General features: G+C 37.8%; 1 protein-coding gene across 1 annotated transcript; it reads left to right on the plus strand.

Moving 5' to 3' along the window:
- The first annotated feature begins 319 nt into the window (after positions 1-319).
- On the plus strand, positions 320-17,036 carry LOC146332078 (uncharacterized). Its single transcript, XM_084743432.1, has 12 exons — positions 320-1,065; positions 5,665-5,850; positions 5,985-6,084; positions 7,375-7,445; positions 7,721-8,010; positions 11,484-11,616; positions 11,747-11,821; positions 12,012-12,083; positions 14,350-14,519; positions 14,607-14,659; positions 16,433-16,510; positions 16,718-17,036. Exons 1-11 carry the CDS (start codon positions 984-986, stop codon positions 16,488-16,490), a joined length of 1,290 nt encoding a protein of 429 aa, XP_084599558.1. The 5' UTR covers positions 320-983; the 3' UTR covers positions 16,491-16,510; positions 16,718-17,036.
- The last annotated feature ends 3,574 nt before the right edge of the window (positions 17,037-20,610 follow it).

Raw genomic sequence — 20,610 nt, forward strand, 5'->3', positions numbered from 1 at the left:
ATGCAAATAGTGCATTGCTAGGAAGTCTGCTAATATGTTGATCACATTATTTAGAAACTTAATTTAATGAATTGACTGAACTCAGAACAGCACATTTGTTCAGCTCATCATTTCAAGTCAAAAGACTTCAAGTTAAAATAACTATGTTATATATAACTGTTTATGTGTTCTGATGTGTCCTGAAAATAATTACAAGAAATATCAAGTATAATGAAGCAGATAATAAGCAGACAATACGCACATAAAATAATAAATCATAAAATATACAACATAATGACACAAAGAGGGAGGCAAGAAATGGGCTAAAACAATGAAAATAAAAAAATACTACAATCTAAGTCAACAAATCTATAAATGCACAGGTACAGTAGGCTAATATACTGTACAGGAATGTAAGTGTTCTACAGATAACCTATCAACAGTTAGACTGATCAATAATGTGTGTTGAATGAAATCTATACATCTGTTATCTGTAAATAAGTACCGCTTTTAAGGAGAAGTATACTACTATACTATACTACTTTTATGTTCTTTATTTGTTCATATGATACACAGAAGAAAAAATCTGTACAATAACATAAAACATTGCACAGATGGGACAAAAAAAAATCCCTGAGAGTTTGTAAAAGAAATCACTTTAAAGTAAAGACAGCTATACTGTGACAAATTTACAAACAGACATAAGTATTTTCTAAAAATCTGAGGGAGAGAAAACTATTTCTACATGAGAAATACATAGGATTAAATATGAACAGGAGTAGAATACTCTGCTTTTATTTTGAAGGCCATTTCTCACTTCCTGTCATTCCGGCTGCTGATCGGCATCATGGATAAGAGTGGTGGTGCGTTCAGGGGCGGATCAGTGTTGACAGGACCGTCAGCGGACAGGGTCGCGTCTCTCTGTTACCTCTGTGGAGAAAAAGTTTGGACTGACAGAGACACACCGAGTCTTTCCGGGTCTTCAGTGTCCTCCTGCAGGCGACATGGAGGTTTTACCGGACGCGTGTGGACGGAGACGAGTCAAACATCTTCTGTTGATGTACCTCTTTGTCCTGAAGGCAGCAGGTCAGTGATAACAGCAGCCTCACAGTCTGCTTAATGAGATAATATTTATCAACACACAGAGTCACATGAGGGTTTCAGCAACAAGAGCCAGAGGGCTGCATTAACTGTCAACGGTCACACTTTTTAACTTGTGTACAAATCATTTACTAAAATTATGCTTCACTAATGCACGAATAAATTAATTCAGATTGTATCATGAAATCCTGGCACTCACTGTTAGCAAATGATTAATCCAGGTTTTTTTTTTTAGAAAGTACACATTAATGTATTATAAGTAAGAATACAAAAGTTATTACAGTTATACTTGCGATTTTTGCACAATTTAAAGTATATTTTAAAGCACTTTTAAAAAGTATATTTCAAAATAGATGTCATTAAGTTCAACTTAAATAAATAAATAATGTACATTTCTTCTTAGTAGTTAGTAGTTCTTGCATAATTAGTATATATATTTGTAGTTTAATAATTTATTACATTAAATTGCAAATACATATAGTGGCGAGTTAGTTACTTTTGTAAAGTATAATTACTTTCAAGTCCTTTATAATACAGTGAGAGAGTTTTTAAGTGTGCTTACAAAAAGTGCACCTCAATATAAGTTCATTTGTGGCTGTTCTTCGGTGTATGGTGGGAAAAGTAGCACAAAGAAGGTGAACTTTACTTTCATAAATGAAGCATCAGTAAATACTCAACTTTACACTAAGTGTACGAAGTATACTTGAAGTTCTTTCACTTAAGAACATAAAAGGACACTGAACACACTTAAAATTGTGTTTTTCTGCAATTTAATTAAAATTAAATTATATTTATTTAAAAATAAGCTGTCTCAAAATAGCAAACTTAACATACTTAAAGTTCACTCAAGAATGCTGAAATGTAATACTCTTACAGGATATTTATTTTTCACCAGAGAAGTTAGTGAGATTTTATATAATCAGTTCATTCTTGTTAGAGTTAAGGAATGTTAATACAGAGTTACTGCCTGATGTGTGATCATATTAGCTGGATTCCAGTTACATAAAACTTTATTTCTGTATCTGTATTTATGTTTTTTCTGTAAATGTTTGCATCTGACGGCCAGTCTGATTAAAACAAAGCTTCATATTTCTGTGAGAATAGGTGCTGTTCGGCTTTCAGAGAAGCTGAGTGGATATATGGAACAAAGTTTTATATAACTGGAATCCAGATAATTTGATCACAAATCAATTAATGCATGAAGTAACTGGGAATTAACATTCCTTAACTGATCAAGTGAACTAATCACATATTTGTTAGTGGTATGTAGCAGGATTTCATGATATAATCTGCATTTCTGTGTAAAATGTCTAATTTCCATGCAGTTCATAAGTAAAACAAGGAAGAGTAGATATTAATAAGTATCCACTCGGCCCATTTTACAGTCTAATGCAATTCAATACAACTGTACTACTGTCATAAGGTCTATTTTATGATGCCTATCATGTTCATTTTTTGATGTCATTGTGGTGTTTAAGTCAAATTTCTGTTTTAGCGCTGATGTCATAGTTAAAGGCGGTGTTGTTCTGGACTTCATTATATTAACAGGTGTTTCTAATATTCTGCTCTGCCTCATGAGGGAAGGACGAACACTTAGAAACACCTTCCAGTGTAATTCAGACCAGTACAACACCACCTCAGCTATGACCTCAGTGATAAACACGGTGCAGGTGTGTCTAATAAAGTCAACATCACACACCTCTACATTCTCGTCTCTGCGGGAAAATTCCAGGATGGTTTTTGTGAGATGAATCTTCATCATGCGCGCCTCTTTTTTAAAACACCGCTGTGATTCATTTGGAGATAAGACGACTCAAGATGCCAATATAAACTGTAGACTGTATAAAAGTTACCACTTACACACACAGACCACTTACTGCTTTTTGGAAGAGACGCTCTGTTTTTTTGTTTTTTTTTTTGGTTTTTGTTTTTTTGGCTCCACTTTCTAATAAACTCTCAGGTTATGGAAAACCTCTTTGACTGGTTGAACCACTTACTTGGACCAAAACCTCAGTTACACATTTACAGACAAACTGCAGACTCAACAGATTAAAAGTTCTTTATTAATGACTTACTAACATGCATTACTGCTGACTGGATGGGTGGGAAAAACCAAGAATATTAGCAGATTACCAGCATTTAGAACTGAACCATTTAACCGGCAGGTTCTCAAGCTGTGGCACTAGAGCTCCCTCTAGTGGTGGCCTGAGGAACCTCCTAAATATTAAAAGTGAAAGAAAGTCATTTAAAAACAATCAAAATACTACAGAATATTAAATTGTGCGATCACTGAAATGTAATTAAAAAATAAGTTTTGTCCTTCCTGTAATATTTTTGTTTCGATATCAGCCTGCTGTGTTGTCACGGTCATGAACGTAGCGCAGTAGCACGTAGCATAGTTACAAAATAAACTAAAAATAAATAAATAATCAATCAAATAATAAATAAAGCCAATAAAAAACCCTCCTATTAGGAATATTTTAACATAACTGATGATGGCACATTAGGCCTGGCTTCATATCAGTCGATATAGATAATTATTGATCATGTAGGTTGTGACTTCTGAATATATGTGCAATATTTTTGACCAAATACCTTGATATTGCAACAATATTGTAGGGATGACTATTGGTGCTTTCATAAAAAATTAACCCAATGAGATTTTTGGTTAAATAATCATCAGTGATGTGGATATAATGACCAGGTGGGTGAAGGCAAAGACACAAAGTTCAGAAAATTACAAATTACTTTACTGTAATGCAACATTTAAAAGCCGGACGAAAAACACTTAGACCACATCATGATATAACGATATACAAACTCTATCACGATACCAAAACTATATCGGTATGTTGTCCAGCTCTGTGGTACGAAGTGTGAAAAGTTTGAGAAACACCGAAGTTAGGGATAATGTGAACTTATTACACAGCTACTTACTCAAAACAATCCATAATTTGGCACAAAATATTGGTTTTAAATGGTTTAACTGATTTTAAAAACAGTCTTCCAGACTATCTGATCAGAACTGCGTCCATAGCAACAGTTTGTTATTCATAGCAACGGCCTACCTGCAATAATTGACCAATCAGAGCTGAGTATTCAACAAAGCTGTAAATAATTAACACCAGTTAGAAACACCTAGCAACCACGCACTGTTGTTATTATTGATCGCTTAGAACCGTAAAGCATGACATCACTGATTTATTGATACAGGCAGGCGGGCGAGTTCACATACAGATACCAGACGCTTGAACACAGAAGCACAAAACAAAAGAGCAACTAGAATGAACTGAGCGTGGGTTAATGATCACAGAAACTTTGCTTTGATGAACAAAAGAATAATCTCGAGGAGCCTCAGTTGGTCTTAGATGAATGTATGAGTTTAATTCAACAGAGATCTGTTGACAGAGAGGATCATGGTCCAGCGTGGACACAGTTCATGCTAAAAGATTAAAGTAATATTACATTCATCCAGTTTTATATAGTATGTCTCATGTATCGTCATGGCACCAGACAATGTTAACAACTCTCAGTCAATGTCATCGGTCAGTCAAAATTACCAGAGCTGTTAGGAATTTATCCAAGGCTCAACGTATCAGTGAATTAATCAAGGTCAGTGAATGAATTTATTTAACAGTGAATGAAAACGGGCTGGTTGAGTATCAGGAGGACCAATGAGTAAAAGTGTGGACAGTAGATGGGTGGGGGGGGGGGGGGGGGAGGGAAAGTCCGAGAGCGCCTGATCGATGGAAGGAGAATGAAAGTAAAAGAGATCAGGGACATGTGGCTGGAGGGGGGGACAGGAGGGGTGGGAATCTCAGAGCATCTCACGTTTGATTCAATGCTATTGCAATTATTTGGTGTCCGATCGGATTCAGAATCGATTATTGTTTAAATTTATCGAAAAGGGGGCACAATTTTCAGTCTGTTGCTCGAGTTCCACTGAAATACGATATGGAAAATAACTGCAATTAAAAGGTCTGCGACATTTTGGAAAGACGAATTACAAGCTGGGTTTGCAAGATAACTCTATCGTGTGTACTCTGTAGAGCTGCACAATTCATCCCAATTTTATTGAAATCGCAATATGGCTTTCTGCAATTTTCAAATCGCGGAAGGTGCAATATTTGTTAAAGGCAAAATGTGTGTCAAAAACTTAAATTAATGAATGTTGTGAGGCACAAATGTCCTGTCGTACACATGAGATTCTACAGAACTCAGAAAACATCTTTGTTTTGGTATGGATTCCCGCAAAAAAAATCACACCAGTCATTTTAACACGTTTTTCAGCCAAAAGAAGAACAAAGATGTAAAAATTTGCATCGCATCTAAGATCACAAATCGTATCACGCTTGCAATATCAGTCAAAATAATCGCAGTTAGATATATTTTCAAAATCATTCAGCCCTACTGTCCAGAGGCTGGACTGTTCTTGTAGTTGAGTTCCGCCCTTTTTTTTCCATCGACATCATGTTTTTAGCTAAGTTTTTAAGAAACGGTTTCTCACATTTGCGCATCGATGCAGAATCTTTGATTTGAAACAAAAAGATGTTAATGTCACCTCTTTGTCTCTTCTTTCCCCAGCCGACTGCTCTAAACCTCAGGAAAGCAACAATATTGTCTTAACCAACGAAGCCCTTCTAATGAACGCTTTTCCAGAGGATGTTGAGGTCACGTTAGAGTGTGCTAATGGATACGTTCAAGAAAGTGGCTCAAGGGTTATAACCTGCATCAACGGGAACTGGACTGAACCAGATCTCATCTGCAAGAGTGAGACCTCCTGGCTACTTTCATTATAACTCTACAGACACTTTTATAAAACATCATCATTCTGTCATTTTGGGGTTAATGTTCTGCCATAGAAGTCCTGCAGAAATAATCAGAAGTTTGTTTTTATATTACAGAGAAGGACTGTGGTCCCCCTCAACCTCAGCCCCATATGACCTTTAATCTCACCGCTGGTACTTTGTTTGGTGCCACAATAATAGCAGAATGCGATGAAGGGTGAGTATAAATATAAAATGTATGAAATCATCCCATTTACTTTCTTACTAGATGAGTTACAAATGAAAATAGATAGTTCTGTCTTAACGGGGTAGTCAGTAGATGTTGGTCGGTTTACAGAAGCGGAGAGGGGCACCAGCACAGAAACTAAGCCAAGAACTGTTGTGGGCAGTGTCAGCAACAAAAGGTATTTTAGCCACTGAAGAAAAGGTCCACCTTAAAACTCAATAACGGGTTAAGCATACACTATATTCAGAATGTTTTCATCACTTTACTTTGCCATCAGACAGCCTCCTCTGACAGGAAAGCAGTCAAATGTTGCTCTCTTCAAACCAACCAAACTCCATTGGTGAAATCACTCGTTTTAACTGGCAGAACAAAGGAGTTGCTGGTCTACCGCTGCATCAAAATGTTAGTTTGTTTCTGTTATTGTGTGACTTTAGTGTATCTGAACTATGCTTTTAAAACACCAAAGTCACATAATAGTACAAACTAACTAACAGACTGAGGTAGTGGTAAACCAGAAACTACTGAGTCCTGCAAGTAAAATTATTAATTTTGTCTATGGAGTTTGGTTGGTTTCGGAAAGAGCGATATTTAGCTCATATAGCAGTAGTTTACTGTCAAAAAAGGCTGCCAGATGGCAAAGTAAAGTGGTGAAAATATTCTAAATATTATTTCTTGAGGGGCTAAAACATTTTGTTGCTGACCCTGTCCACAGTAGTAGATTGCTTAGCTTCCATGCTGGTATTCCTCTTTGCTTCTCCAAACTGGGGGTGTGCTGACCACCATCTACTGTAGGTAATACACTGAGTACTGATAGGTAGCTCAGACAACCCAACCTCAAAAAATAAAAAGTACTGGTATGTAGCAGCTCCAGTGACAACACACAGGCAGTTTTCAGTAGTCATGTTGTAGTCATTGTTTTCATTCTGCTGTAGTGCCAACAGTTGCATCACAGACAGTGCTGCTGGCAAAGAGACCGCAATGACTAAAGTCAAGGTGGATTCGCTAATGGAAAAGGTCTCTAAAGAAAACAAAATGGTCTTAAAAGACAAATAAAGCCGTGGATAGAAGGTGTGACATCATAGTTTCAGTGATTAGAAACTTGGCTGTTGTCTACACTGAGAGAGGTGTTGATGCATACTGAAGTTCTTGACGAAACTGCGTAAGAATTCAGTTTCATAGCTGAAAATTACCTCCAGTTTCATTCCAAAATCATGGCTCGACAGTATCGGTTCCTCCTTAAATAAACAGTCCTGCCTTATTTTCCCTTTTTCCCCTCAACAGATACGACCTCTCTGGATCGAGGCACCAGCAGTGCCTTTCTCCAGGGTGGAGCGGAAAAGCCAAGTGTGAAAGTAAATGTCTCTTTTTTGTGTTTCTTGAAGCGATAAAACAAATGTTCAGAACATTCCTGCAACAAAAGATATTTTCAAAAGCCTTCCTCTGTTCCCCTCTCTCTTTGTTTAGCCAGCTGTAGTTTTGTTTTTTCACTCTTTGTGAACTTATTGTTCTTATTCTGTTTCTAGACTTCTCTCCCATCTCTGTGCCAGTCAGCTGCGTGCAGAGTTTATATGACAACAGTATGGATTATTTGTTTTTATTCTGAATGTCTGTTTGTCTGATTCCTCAGGAGTGACATGTGATGCACCTGCTGAGGTGCCCAATGGCAAAGCCTTATGGGATCCTCAAGAAATCCCAGAATATGGACAAATCATACAGTATGTGTGTGATGAAGGATACATCCTGGTTGGGACAGAAAACATTACGTGCACCGAAGATGGTGTCTTTGACTCTCAGCCTGAATGCAAAGGTAAGCACACACACTCCATCCGTGTGTTTGACTTGTTACTCACCAGCTTCCTGTTTACACCACTGAGAGGCAGGCTGAGTGGGCAAAGCTTAAAGTACATCAAGTATTGTTGAAGTTATTTCAGGACCACACAGCTAGTTTTGTGTGTTTAACCCCTTACAATGCTCCAGTCTTGTATGCAGCCACTGGTTTCCATTCATGGCACTGCGTTGGGAAAATCAGCTTGCAGGTGCTGACACTGATAAAGCAGTTATGAGCAAAACTGTTCCCAGCTGTTCAAGGTGGTGCGTTCAAGGACATTCAGACATCAGATATGTAAGTCAGGTGGTTAAAAGCATTTCGCTCTGCAGCTAACACGTACATTGTCTGTCACTGTTCTGATTGCATAGAAAGTCAACTTTTTAAACTCAGATTTTATAGATATGATGGTGTATTGTTCATAATGTGACAGTTTTCATAAAATCAGATTTTAAAAAAGGAAGGCATCACCCTGCTTACTATGGCTGAACAGTTAATTGGATTTTTGTCAAAATCACAATACGGGCTGCAGCAGTTTTCAAATTGCAGGAGGTGCAGTATTTGCAAAAAGGCAAAATGTGCATCAGAGTACCATTTTAAATTAAATATCATCATGCTGCAAAAATGGTCCGCACATCATACTCTACAGACTTAAGAAAACATCTTTGTAAGGCTGCGACAAATGATTATTTTTATTTTTTATTTATTATTAAGTTTTAAGCAAGTTTAAAAGCTCTGCAAGTTGAGTTTCATGACTGACATTAATTTCAAACAGTGGCTGTCGTAGTGGTGGTCACCATTCACTTCAATTGTTTGGGAGATTCTGTCACTGTTTTCCTGAGAAACTCCAGCAGTGTTTTGAAGACTGAAAAAATAAACCCGACCTTGAGTTGACATGAACTTTCCCTTTAACTAAGGAAACATGCTAAGATATTCTGTGCAACACTCTTGAGTAAATACTAGTCTCCTAAACAGCTGATGAACTATTTATTTGAATCCCAGATGAGTTCAGTATTTTTCTCATTCATATGTGTCACAACAGCAAACACAATTCCAAATATGGCAACACCAACGCCTGCAGCTGCATCACCTCCAGGTATAGAATTAATTAACATTAAATAATTTAAAGATAATAATTGATACATATCCTGCAATAAATTCAACATATTAAGAAGACCTTTGTTTTTATTCTGACAACAATGATAATTTTGTGTCCACTTCTACAGCTGCCACATCCACAGCTCACAGAGATAAAACTTTCACAACCAGTGCAACACCAACTGTCTCCCCGTCACCACCAGGTACAGAAAACTGTCTTAAAACAAGGCGATCAAAGTTTACAGTGACCTGACATTGGATATACTACTAAAACACCAAAAATAAGTGTCTTAATGGCATAAAAAGTGAAAGTGGACACTCATTAAACACTATTTCTTTATTTTATTTTCTATATAACAATGCTGATTTTTTATTTGCAGTAACATGACATAATTTTTTGCCTGACTGGCCTGAGGATTTGGGCTTGTGATAGCCAAAATGCAATATAGTGTTCTTATTTTGTGCTATTAAATTGGCAAAGACTTCCGAATTTGCATTTGCTGCCAGTCAAATTAGAGGTTCCTGCTTTCACCCAAATGGGGCAAGGCTCTCATCTACCGCTGCTCTGCTGCTCACTCTCGAGGCTCAGATGTGTTGTGAACGCCCTGAACCGAAGTTTTAAGCAAGTCTGACAGCCCTGCAAGTTGAGTTTCACGACTGACATAAATTTCAAACAGTGGCTGCAAGGAATGTAATAAATCAGTCAGAAAACCTCCGTTATGCTTTGAAATGCTGTCATGTAACGTGTTCATGGTTTGTAGTTGATGAGCTAAAACATGCGAAACCGCAGACGTGGTCCTGCAAGATGAGTACTTTTCAGTGTACTGTCAAGCACATAAAGTGAAGTGTGTGTATGTGTGATATAGTGTCTTCAGTTAAAGTGCACATACTATAGGTGTTGCTATGGTTTCACCAAGGACACTGAGCACCGGACACACCGCTGACAGGCTTAAACACCATCACTTCAAGCCCTCTGCACACACACTCTCTCTCCCGGCTCTTTCATGAAGCAACACTGGAGCTTTACAACATTTTTCTGTTCATCCTTCATGTCTGTGCTCACGCCAAGCTGTTTGTTTACTAACTGCCACACTAACACTTTAACAGTACACTGACCTCAGAGCGACTGCACAAAACAAGTCAAGTCTTCTCCTTAATGTTTCCTTAGAGGTTTACTTAAGTATTTAAGGGTTTCTCTTCATCTTTGTCTTATACTTAAGGACTCCCTCACAGTCAGTTACACTGTCATTTACCTTAGTCAGGAAAAAGGTAGCTAAGGTACCTCTGACTCTATTTATTTCATAGCATATTATGTTACAGTCAGATTCAGAAACGTCACAAGCCTGCTTCATGTTAGCTAGCTAGGCTATAAAGTTACAGTCACAGTCAAACTTATAAATTCACTGTTGGTCATACAGGCAGCAGTCTAACCTTAACAGTTACTGTAAGTAAGCTGTAAGAGAACTTTAAGTTATTCTTAAGAGTTTTGTTTGATTTCTTTGTGTAATTAGTGATCTGTTTCAGTCAGAATAGACGAGCTGTTGTAATTTTTTTTTGGACCTCTTGGATGGAGGTGAAGTGCCAGTGCAAGCAAACACACGGTCTCCATGGAAAATGTAATTTTAACTCCTGTCAGACCTCTTTCAGTGCAGTAGATGTAGGCCTACTGCACTGAGATTTTTGCCTTAAGGTTTTTCCCTAAAGGGACAGTTCACCCCCCCCCCCCAAAAAAAAAAACAGCAGAAAAAAAAACATGAAATGCCTCCATACTGCTCATCTGGCATAATCCAAGTCTCCTAAAGCCCTGACATGCCAAGTAGACTTGAAAGAGGTCCATGTTTTTTGCCTGAATCTTCACTGTTCATGTGCACGTTCACACCATGTGAAGTGTGTGTGTGTGTGTGTGTGTGTGTGTGTAGTGTGACTGTGTGTGAACCACATTTTAGGGCTTTAGGACGAGCAGTGTGGAGGACTTTTCTTTTTTTTTTCCTGCTTTTATTTTTTTTTGTTTGGAAACTGGTCACCATTCACTTCAGTTGTTTGGGAGATTTTGCAGCACTGTTTTCCTGTGAAACTCCAGCAGTGTTTTGAGGACTGAAAAAATAAACCCAACCTTCAGTTGGCACGAGGGGGAGTAAATAACGACTTGGGTGAACTTTTCCTTTAACAAAGTAAACACGCTAAGATACTCTGCACAACACCCTTGAGTAAGTCCCTCAGCTAAGGAGAAATTAAGCCTCAAGTGTCAAACTGAAGGAAAAGACTCAAGGTGTCTTGTGCAATCTGCTTTGGTCAAAATCCACCAACCACAACACTGAGTATAGTTTTTTATAACAGGATAAGACTCAAGGCTGGTGTGAGAAATAAATCCCACTCGATGTGAAGTAAAACAAGAAGCATGTTACTGGTGCATAACTTTCATTTGTAGGAACGTACAGTGAAATCTGTCTGCATGCTCCACTACTAGTCTCATAAATGGCTGATGAACTATTTATTTGAATCCCAGATGAATTCAGTAGTTTTCTCATTCATATGTGTCACAACAGCAAACACAATTCCAAATATGGCAACACCAACGCCTGCAGCTGCATCACCTCCAGGTATAGAATTAATTAACATTAAATAATTTAAAGATAATAATTGATACATATCCTGCAATAAATTCAACATATTAAGAAGACCTTTGTTTTTATTCTGACAACAATGATTATTTTGTGTCCACTTCTACAGCTGCCACATCCACAGCTCACAGAGATAAAACTTTCACAACCAGTGCAACACCAACTGTCTCCCCGTCACCACCAGGTACAGAAAACTGTCTTAAAACAAGGCGATCAGCATGTAATTAAGTTGGAAATCTTTTAGGCACTGCGCTCGGCAGCGTGGACGGATTACGTGCACGCTGCGTATATATCTCAGGACTGGCTTCTCAGCTTGACGAGTTGTTTTTATTCTGTCCAAACCTGAGGAGAATTAATGGTCGTTCTGTTTAAAGGTGGCAGAGGCATTTTGACAGCTGAGGAAAGAGCTACTCCAGCCAGTGTAACGTCGGCAACACCATTTCAAGGTATTGAACAGTCTAATGAAAAAGCAGTGGAGCTCGAATCTTCTTTCCATTTGGACGTTGCATGATTACAAGCTTAAATTTAATAACAGACTTCTGTTCGGCGGATTTTTACTGAACCTCCCATGAGCTGACGCTTCCCAAGCTGTCCTCAGATGACTCCAGTTTGAATATAATGTACTTTTAAGAGTTATAAACTTTGTGTTTTTGTGACTGCTTGGTCTGTTTCTTCAGTTAAATGACCTGCTTGTTTCAGTGAAGGGAAGCAGATGAAAAAATACAGTAATGTCAGACCTGGAATTTCTTTTAAGGAAACTGAAATGGATCAAACACTAGATTTAAATCAGGTCATAATGATAAAGAAATGGTTAGTGGTGGAAAACAGCACTGTGGTAAAAAAAAAAAAAAAAAAAAAAAAAAAAAAAATATATATATATATATATAAATATATAGTGACTCCTGTGCTGCACAAGTGTGTGTGTGGACAGGTGACCTTAACCCATCAGACAGGTCAGCTGAGCTTATTTGTGCTCACAGCTCTCTGATCTTTACAGCCGATATTTTGTTGTTTTCAGACATTCCTGGAATACTGGAGCTAACAAACTTAACTCATTTTGGGAAATATGCTTATTAGCTTTCTGGCAGACAGAGAGATAAACCGAAGTGTAAAACCAACAATTTGGTATTTTATGGGGACTAATCTGTCGGCCTGTTTTCTTGGCTCTGAGTAGTTGCCAAGCAACCAGCAGAGACTCCAGGAAGCTGCTGCTCACAGCCAAGATATAATCCGACTCAAAACCCCTCCATAAAATAGAAAATTGTGTTTTTTCACTTTTGTACAGATTGAAGAAATGAGATATAAGGTGCTAACAAGTGAGTTTCAGAGGGTGCTGGAAGGAGGATTTTCTGTTTCCACCTGATTCCAGTCTTCATGCCAAGATAAGCTAACCACCTGCCAACTCTAGCTTAATTTAAAGTTCCCATGAAGTCAAAATCAAAGTGTTTATATCACTTATCTATTGCACTGTATATCAGTATCTGGCCTAACAAAAAACAAAACAAAAAAATAGTTTTCTCTGGTATTCTTAATATTATTTTAGAGTTTGGCAGTGCCTAGAAAACATAAAAAAATGTTGACGTACACTTGATTTGTGTCCGATGAAACACTTTCTCGGTTATTACACCGTCGGACTACAGTGTTTCTGAGTGCTTCACTGGACAAAAACACAATAGCCTATTGTTCTGCAAATCCAAACATGGGAACACACAAGGTCTGACCGCAGGTTAGCAGCCTGTGCTCCCAAAAGCTCAGGGTCAGCGTTATCCAAACCAGATTACAGTTACATCTTTTCCGTTCAGATAGACAAGACAAACACCTCTCCGACCTCAGCCACCATAGCAACACTATCAGGTTGTTTCCTTGTATATCTAAAAGGAGAAGACAGCTGCATCTACCGTTTAGAAGAGAGACAGCATGTCTGGTAAAAGTTAGTGTGGGCCTCTCTTTGACTCCAGGGCCTGAGTGTGATACCTAACACTGGAAAACAGGATGTTTGCTGTCCTTGTCTGGCTGTGTTCACTGGGAGCTCTCAGTCTGGGAAGAGTCGGCTAATAGATCTTCTCTCCCTTCTACATCCCTGGGCCGCTTCGGCTGCATGGCGGGGAGGCGTAACGCAAATTCAGGCAGTACTGGCTACTGTAAACATCAATCAATGTCCACTTCAGTTCCCTACCTCGCTGCCTGCTTTTACAGGAAACAATCCACTAGCTGTTTCATGGGAACTTTAACAGACAGTGTTCATTTATACATATGTAATTAAATTTAATTGTCCAACAGAAAGCACATTTCCCAAAATGTCAAACTACTCCTACAACACTGTAATTTATGTCCCTATGTTTGCTTTATAATTATTATTGTTTGCAAAGACAATAATAATGGTTTTAATTGACTGACCACAGAGAATTGTCATTTAATATTGTCAGACATGTCTCCCTCCCTCAGTCCCCACCCTGTCCCAGTTAATATATCAGTTCTTTTGGTCTTCTTCCCTTCACTCGTCCCACATGGAGACACTGAAATGAATGAGCAGTCAACGACTTTTTCTACATACAGAGAACAAATAACAGCAAAATAATGTTAAACAGACGCCATAATTGCCTAACAAATGTACACATAGTGGCGTTAAATCCGTGAATGAGTTGTTCGATTTGTAACGGACCTTGCTGTCTTTAAACAGTTTGCAGATTAATAACTGTTTTATATTTGCAGACAAACATGATGAGATTGTAGAATCGAACAAGGATGCTGGTGAGTTATTGAGCCACAATCCAATCAAGATGTTAACATGGGTGATTATTTATGCTCCGTATTTAACTTTGCATGTCTTTTCTTTCAGGACACACAGCTGTTATAGTCAGTGTGATATGCGTTTTACTAGGTAATGTGCAATTTTTCCCTTTGGACTTCACATTTTAATGAAATTTTGCAGTTGAAATGCAACATAACTATTCCTTTTTTTCTCTACAGTTGCTTTAGTGGCTGTTGTAGTTTTACACAAGTTTCTTCTGACGAGAAAAGGGTAAGCTCCAATATTTTAATCTGAACTCTTTGATGCACGACTCATACTTGATTATGCTTTTAATCCTTCTTCATCTTCGCACTTTCCGCTTTTAAATGCACAGAGACTTACGGGTCAGTTTCAGCACATAATTGCTCATACAGATACAGCATGCAGTGAGCTAACTCTGCAGCAGGTTCTGATTCTTCACTGCTTTTTAGTTTTTGGACCATTAAAGGATATCTACTTATCTGTTTCCGCACTTGTGCTGAGGAATGAGGGAAGTCAACAGGAAATCCTTTAATAAAACCAGCTGTGACATCGAAATCAGCATCAGGAAAAAAAAAAAAATCCCCTTCAGGCTGGAATGAATCAGAATGTCTATAAGAATGAAGTCCAATAAATGTACAGGACTGAACTTAAAGTCAAAACCAGGCAGAGACACAGGGACATATTTTGTGACATTCCTGTCAGCTTTATTTGACAAAAAATGTCCATATACGAAGGCATTTAAAGCGTTTAGCCGTGTAACAACAACTTAATATTGATCTTTATCAGTGTGATTTATTTATAACCCAGAGCAACATTCCTTAAAGACGAATCTCTCTTTAACTATATAATAATATGAAAGCTTCACATATTGCCTCAAGGGTAACTTTGCTTTTTTCCTATTTTCTCGTGTTTTGTGTCTATATGACTAACCAGTGACAACAATTTTACAGTTGTTTGAGTATTGAGTGAGAGCATCAGCTTACAGTCAGGGCTGCAATGTTAATCCTTATGGGCTCCTTCAATGTACGTCCACGAAAAGGTCTTGTTTTTGTCACTGACAGACTCAGACTGTTACTCTGAGTGTCTGACAAAATAATGGAAAGGATCCCAACAGAGACGGAGCTTTTTCTTTAACGAGAGACAGACGTTTCATCATCAAATCCGCCAAATTCCACTTACAAAGACAATAATTTTGTTATTGTAAAACACACTTCAGTCAAGCTCAACACAAACAAAATAAAACTCAGTCAAAAACGTTTTGGCTCGTCTTTCCACCCTTCCAGCTCTTCCAACAATCAGCTCTGGTTTGGTCGAAATAAACCCTTTATACGCCGAGGCAGATGTGAAAGTATTGGGAGAGAGGAGCAAGAGGGAGGTCAGAACGCCAGAGAGGCAGCGGGAAGAAACGGTGTGTACGGCCAGAATATTTTCACATTTAACTCAGTGAATAAAGGTTTTATTCCAACAAAACCAGAGCTGGTAATTGATTGAACAGTAGAAAGATAAACCAAGACGTTTTTGGTGACTTTTGTTTTGTTTCTGTTGAGTTTGAATGGAGATTTTGTAAAGGCAGTCAGGTTAACTTGGTGAGAGCAATAAATTGGTTGCTTCGGGTTAAAATAAACATGCCTTATTCTTTAAAAAAAAAGGTCTATCTCTGTGGGGATCCTTTCCATCATGTCGTCAGACTCTTATAATTACAATTTGACCCTGTCAGTGGCAAAAACAAACACTTTTAGTTGATGTACTTTGACGGGTGCACAGTTGTCTGGAGGGATTTTTATTTATTTTTTTTTATCCCCATTAGTCACTTAAAACATGAGAAAACAGGGTCCATGCTGAAAAATACAGACGTTACCCTTTAAAAACTCATTAATCTCTCAAAGCTGCAATGACTAACACTAATATTGCGAAATGCCAATTAAATATAAATATATTTGGTGAACTAATCAAATGTTATCATATAACAAATAACATAACTGAACAATTCTGACACACATTCCTTATTTGATGACACTATAGCTCATATGACACCAGAGAGGACCTGAAGCCGGAGTTATTACAGTTCCAAAATCTTTAGATTGCCTGCCTCACTGTAAGGTACCTGTCAATTCCTGTGTATTTACTTTTATCAAGAGATATTGCCATAAGACAACCAAAATACTTCTAAAAACCATATTGTTTGTTAATTCATTGTTCACTTCTCAGAGCGAAAGCTAACAGTGACAGCATGAAATAGATGAAAGCCAGAAAGCATGAACGGTGTGTTATTTACACGGTTTTGTCTTCGTGTCTCGTCAACTCCAGCTCTGTGAGCGGCAGCGAGCCTATCTGTGAACAGCTGTGACCCAGGAGGGACGAGCCTGCCAACAAACTGTAGCTGTGCCTGTCTGAGTCGATGGAAAAAAAAAAAAGAAGAGAGAACTCAATTCAATGTTGTTGCACTTCAAATCAAATCCAAAAGTTTCTTAATTTAAACCAACGTCTAATGATGAAAAGCACTTTTTTAATTATGTATTTTTTTACTGCCACATTATTTTAACAATTGTAAATATTTCTTGCCACTTTAGTATTACTATTTTGTACGTTATTTATGTAATAAACTGGAATAAACACTTTAATATTGCCTCTGTGTGTTATGAAGTACCGTAGTACATTATTTAACTTGAAGTCTTTAAGATTACGTGTTTTTAATGTGCTGTTTTGTTATGACGGACTCATGAAAAAGGTGATTCAAGCGGCAGACAATGTGGTTAATTCAGTTTGCAGACTGAATTGGCGACTGGTAAAGATACAATCAGCTGCATTCTTCACCTCCTGACTTTCTTTTCATCATTGTCTATTGTTCTGGGGCTCCTTTCGTAAGCGGTGCGAAATAATGGGAAACTGTTTTTCCAAGAGAAAAGAATCCAATATAGTACCTGCGATGAATGAACCATGTAACAGGAACCACCAGATCAACTGTGAGGGGAAATTTTTCAGGAAAATGATCAAAATGTTTTTGACCTTGAATGTGTTACTGAATGGGCGCATTGAGTCCCGGAGCAGAATCACGAACAAAAGATAGTTCACTTCTAAATATGTCTTGTTGCAGGTGTCTGCCTTTTTGCGTGCGCACTGAAATTAGATGGCACTTGACTATTGGTGCTCAAAGCGGCAAAAAATACATAATTTGAAAAACTACTTCCTTTTTATGGAATAAAGAAAATAGATTTGACATGGAACTGCTCACAACAAGATCTGTGGATTATCTTGAGTAAGCAGGTCATGGTTTTTGAAAAGAGACGCTGCTGTAGAGTAGGACTGTAGTCAATCAAAGAAAATCTTGGTGGTACACAAGCTGCCTTTAGTGGTGTGTGGAAGAAATTAAAAATGAGTGAATTTAAGAACATATAATACTATCAAAATTCTGCTAAATTAAACAAAAATACATAAAATATATTGCCTGAAAAATTATTTTAAATAAGTTTTGGTTTCTCTGTGTTATTTCAAAATTTACCTTCTACGTAGCCACGATCATGCACGTAACATGCCTACGTCACCTGTGATCAGTTACAAGCAAAACTGCGGTGGCAAGAAGCAGAGGTAAAATAAACCGACTGGTTCAAAAACACTGTAACCGTGGTTCCAACTGTGAACAGTTACGCAGAGAGATGCAGCTCCCGGTGCCCCCGGTGACGTTCCATGTACAGAGGCAAAGAGTTCTCAGGAGCGACCGTGGGTTTGAATCCAGCTTACGGCCCTTTTACCATCTATCTAAAGCTGTCCTGTCAAATGAAGGTTAAAACGCCCCCTCAAAAATATTCAGTGATACCCACTGCCAAGCAAATTAATTTCTGCAGTTTGACCATTTGTTTCTCACTCAAAACGTTATTGTTACCTTTAAGTGCATGACTATCAAGTAAATTTACTTGTAGCAATAGAGTGGTTAAGTCACACCTCTTCCTTTGTGCCCCATGGGACCTAAACCTGGAAAAATATGTATGGTCGTCTTTGGAGGAAGACAAATTATGTTTGGTTTCTATTTGAACTGTGCCACAAATCACAGATATGATGTTTGTCAATTTAAAGAAATAATTTTACAAGCCACTAAAGTTTCTGAAAGTTTGTAACAGGTAGTTTTGTGCAAAGCAGCTTAGTGAATACCAACACCAATCTCTGTCCCTGGTAACTTTATCTTACCTGAAGTGTTTTTCCTCTGGTTCTTTTAGCTGTGAAGGTAAAGAAGAGTGAGACCGGATGCTTGTGTGACTAAACATCAGCACAAAAACACACAGGCATCGTAGCTTCAGCGGCTAACATTAGCTTTCTGAGGGAGAAAGTCATGACGTCACTTATGCAACTTCTGGGTGTGAAGTTTTTTCTAATTAACTGTCTGATAACAGTTTTATAACAAACTGCAGCTTTCTTGAATCGTAAATGTATGTTTTCCATTTACAAACAATATATGTGTAATTTGTGACAGAATTCAAACAGAATCAAAAAATAATTTGTCTCTCCCCATTAAATACAGTTCATATTTTTTTCCAACATTAGGTCCCATGATGGTCCACTGGAAGGGGCGTGGCTTAGGCACGCTATACACACACACACAAAAATATGCATTATGCACACACCAACAACATACTGGCTTTCTTATAAACAAAGCTCAGCGCTGACACAATTTATTCCTTCTTTCAGAACATTTTATATTGTTTAAAACATGACTGGAGTTGGACTTAAACTGTATTTTTGGCCACTTTTAGCACCACAAGAGTGGCAACTCTGCAAGTCACACCAAAACAAACTAAATGGCACTACAGGCCAGAGTGTGTATTTAGTTTTGAACCATCCACTCAGTGTAGTTTGCTGAGAAAAAATAATATTTTCCATCAAATTGTTACCACTAGATTTCAAAGAGTTATACAAAGATATTGTCAGATCAAAGTCCTTTTGTGCTGCGTTGCCCAACACGACATATTACAAGAACCTCGATTCAAAAGAATGACCTTTGTTCACATTTTACAAAGTGGCTGTTTTTGTGCCTTAAAGGAGAAACTCAATGGTTGCATTCACAGCCATGGCAGCAGTGAAGGACTAAGTCATTATCCTGGCAGGGGTGTGGACCAGTACAGAGAAAAGCCCCATAATAAAACGTGGCTCCACTGTTTCACTGTGCTCTGGTCAGCTGTCGTGCCAGAGGCTTCAACCGGGCCTCTCTGGGATCAAAAGAGTGGGGTTTCTTGTGCCTGCTTCAAAAGAATTTACAAGTTTCAGTAAATCATTTTTAGTCAGATTTTACAGTTTACTTCAGTGTATATATGATATTTTTTTAAACTTAGTTGCGTTGAAAGATGCTTTAATTAATATGTGAAATCCTCTGGCTTAGAAAAACATCTTCATAAACAGGATGTGCACTCAAGTTATTCATCTTAGTTATGTGGATAGACAGGGTATTACCAGAGGGGAGGGGTGTGACATTTTTCTCAGAGAAACCTCGACAACAGTGCTGGTATTTATCATCAACCATCTTCCAAACCCTGTCCTCTGGGGGCAAAAAAAAAAATCCCTTTATTGGTGCTGCTCGCTGTTTTTATGTTGAGCCAAGTCCATTTGTCTGTGAACTTTAAACAATGTTTTTGATTTAAAAGATAAAACGGGTGATGTTCTACAGTTTTTTTTTTTTCTTTTTGTCAACAAATCTCAAGAAAAGACCAAAATCAACAATAAACAAATATTTCTAATGAAGTAATTGTTGCCTTAAAACTATTAAAAACACACAACTGAGCCACCGTGTTGCACTGGATGACATGTAAAGCGCACATACACTGTTTTTGTGCATAAATACTCAATATCATGATAAATCCACAGCTGGACGTAGTTCCCCACAAAAACACAAATTACTCCCGTTTGAATATTTTTCTAAAAACTACAAAGCCAAGTTGTTTTGGGAAATTATTCAGCCTTTTTAAAAAAAAAAAGAAAAAAAAAGTTAAAGTCAATAGAGAGAGGCTGTGAATTTTGGAAAGTCTACTGAGAGACAAATACGTTGAAACAAGACTCGTGTTCACTGTGTTCTTTGAGAAGAGTCCATCTGAACGCCCTTGTTTTGTGGTATTCACAACCTCTGAAGTGAGGAGTCGTGACATGTTTGCTGAAGTTTTGAGGAATGGCCGTTCATTTTTTTGGTGAATGATACCTTACACTGTAATTTTAGTGGT

The sequence above is a fragment of the Lutjanus erythropterus genome, chromosome 2 (genome assembly GCF_056507025.1).
Source record: "Lutjanus erythropterus isolate fLutEry1 chromosome 2, fLutEry1.hap2, whole genome shotgun sequence".
NCBI classification, from domain to species: Eukaryota; Metazoa; Chordata; class Actinopteri; order Lutjaniformes; family Lutjanidae; genus Lutjanus; species Lutjanus erythropterus.

Coding starts and splice junctions, on each gene's coding strand:
- LOC146332078 (XM_084743432.1), top strand. CDS start 984: ATGGAGGTTTTACCGGACGCGTGTGGACGGAGACGAGTCAAACATCTT. Junction 8,011..11,483: donor TAAAGTACATCAAGTATTGT/TGAAGTTATTTC, acceptor CTCCACTACTAG/TCTCATAAATGGCTGATGAA. Junction 14,660..16,432: donor TTTCTTCTGACGAGAAAAGG/GTAAGCTCCAAT, acceptor ATGACACTATAG/CTCATATGACACCAGAGAGG.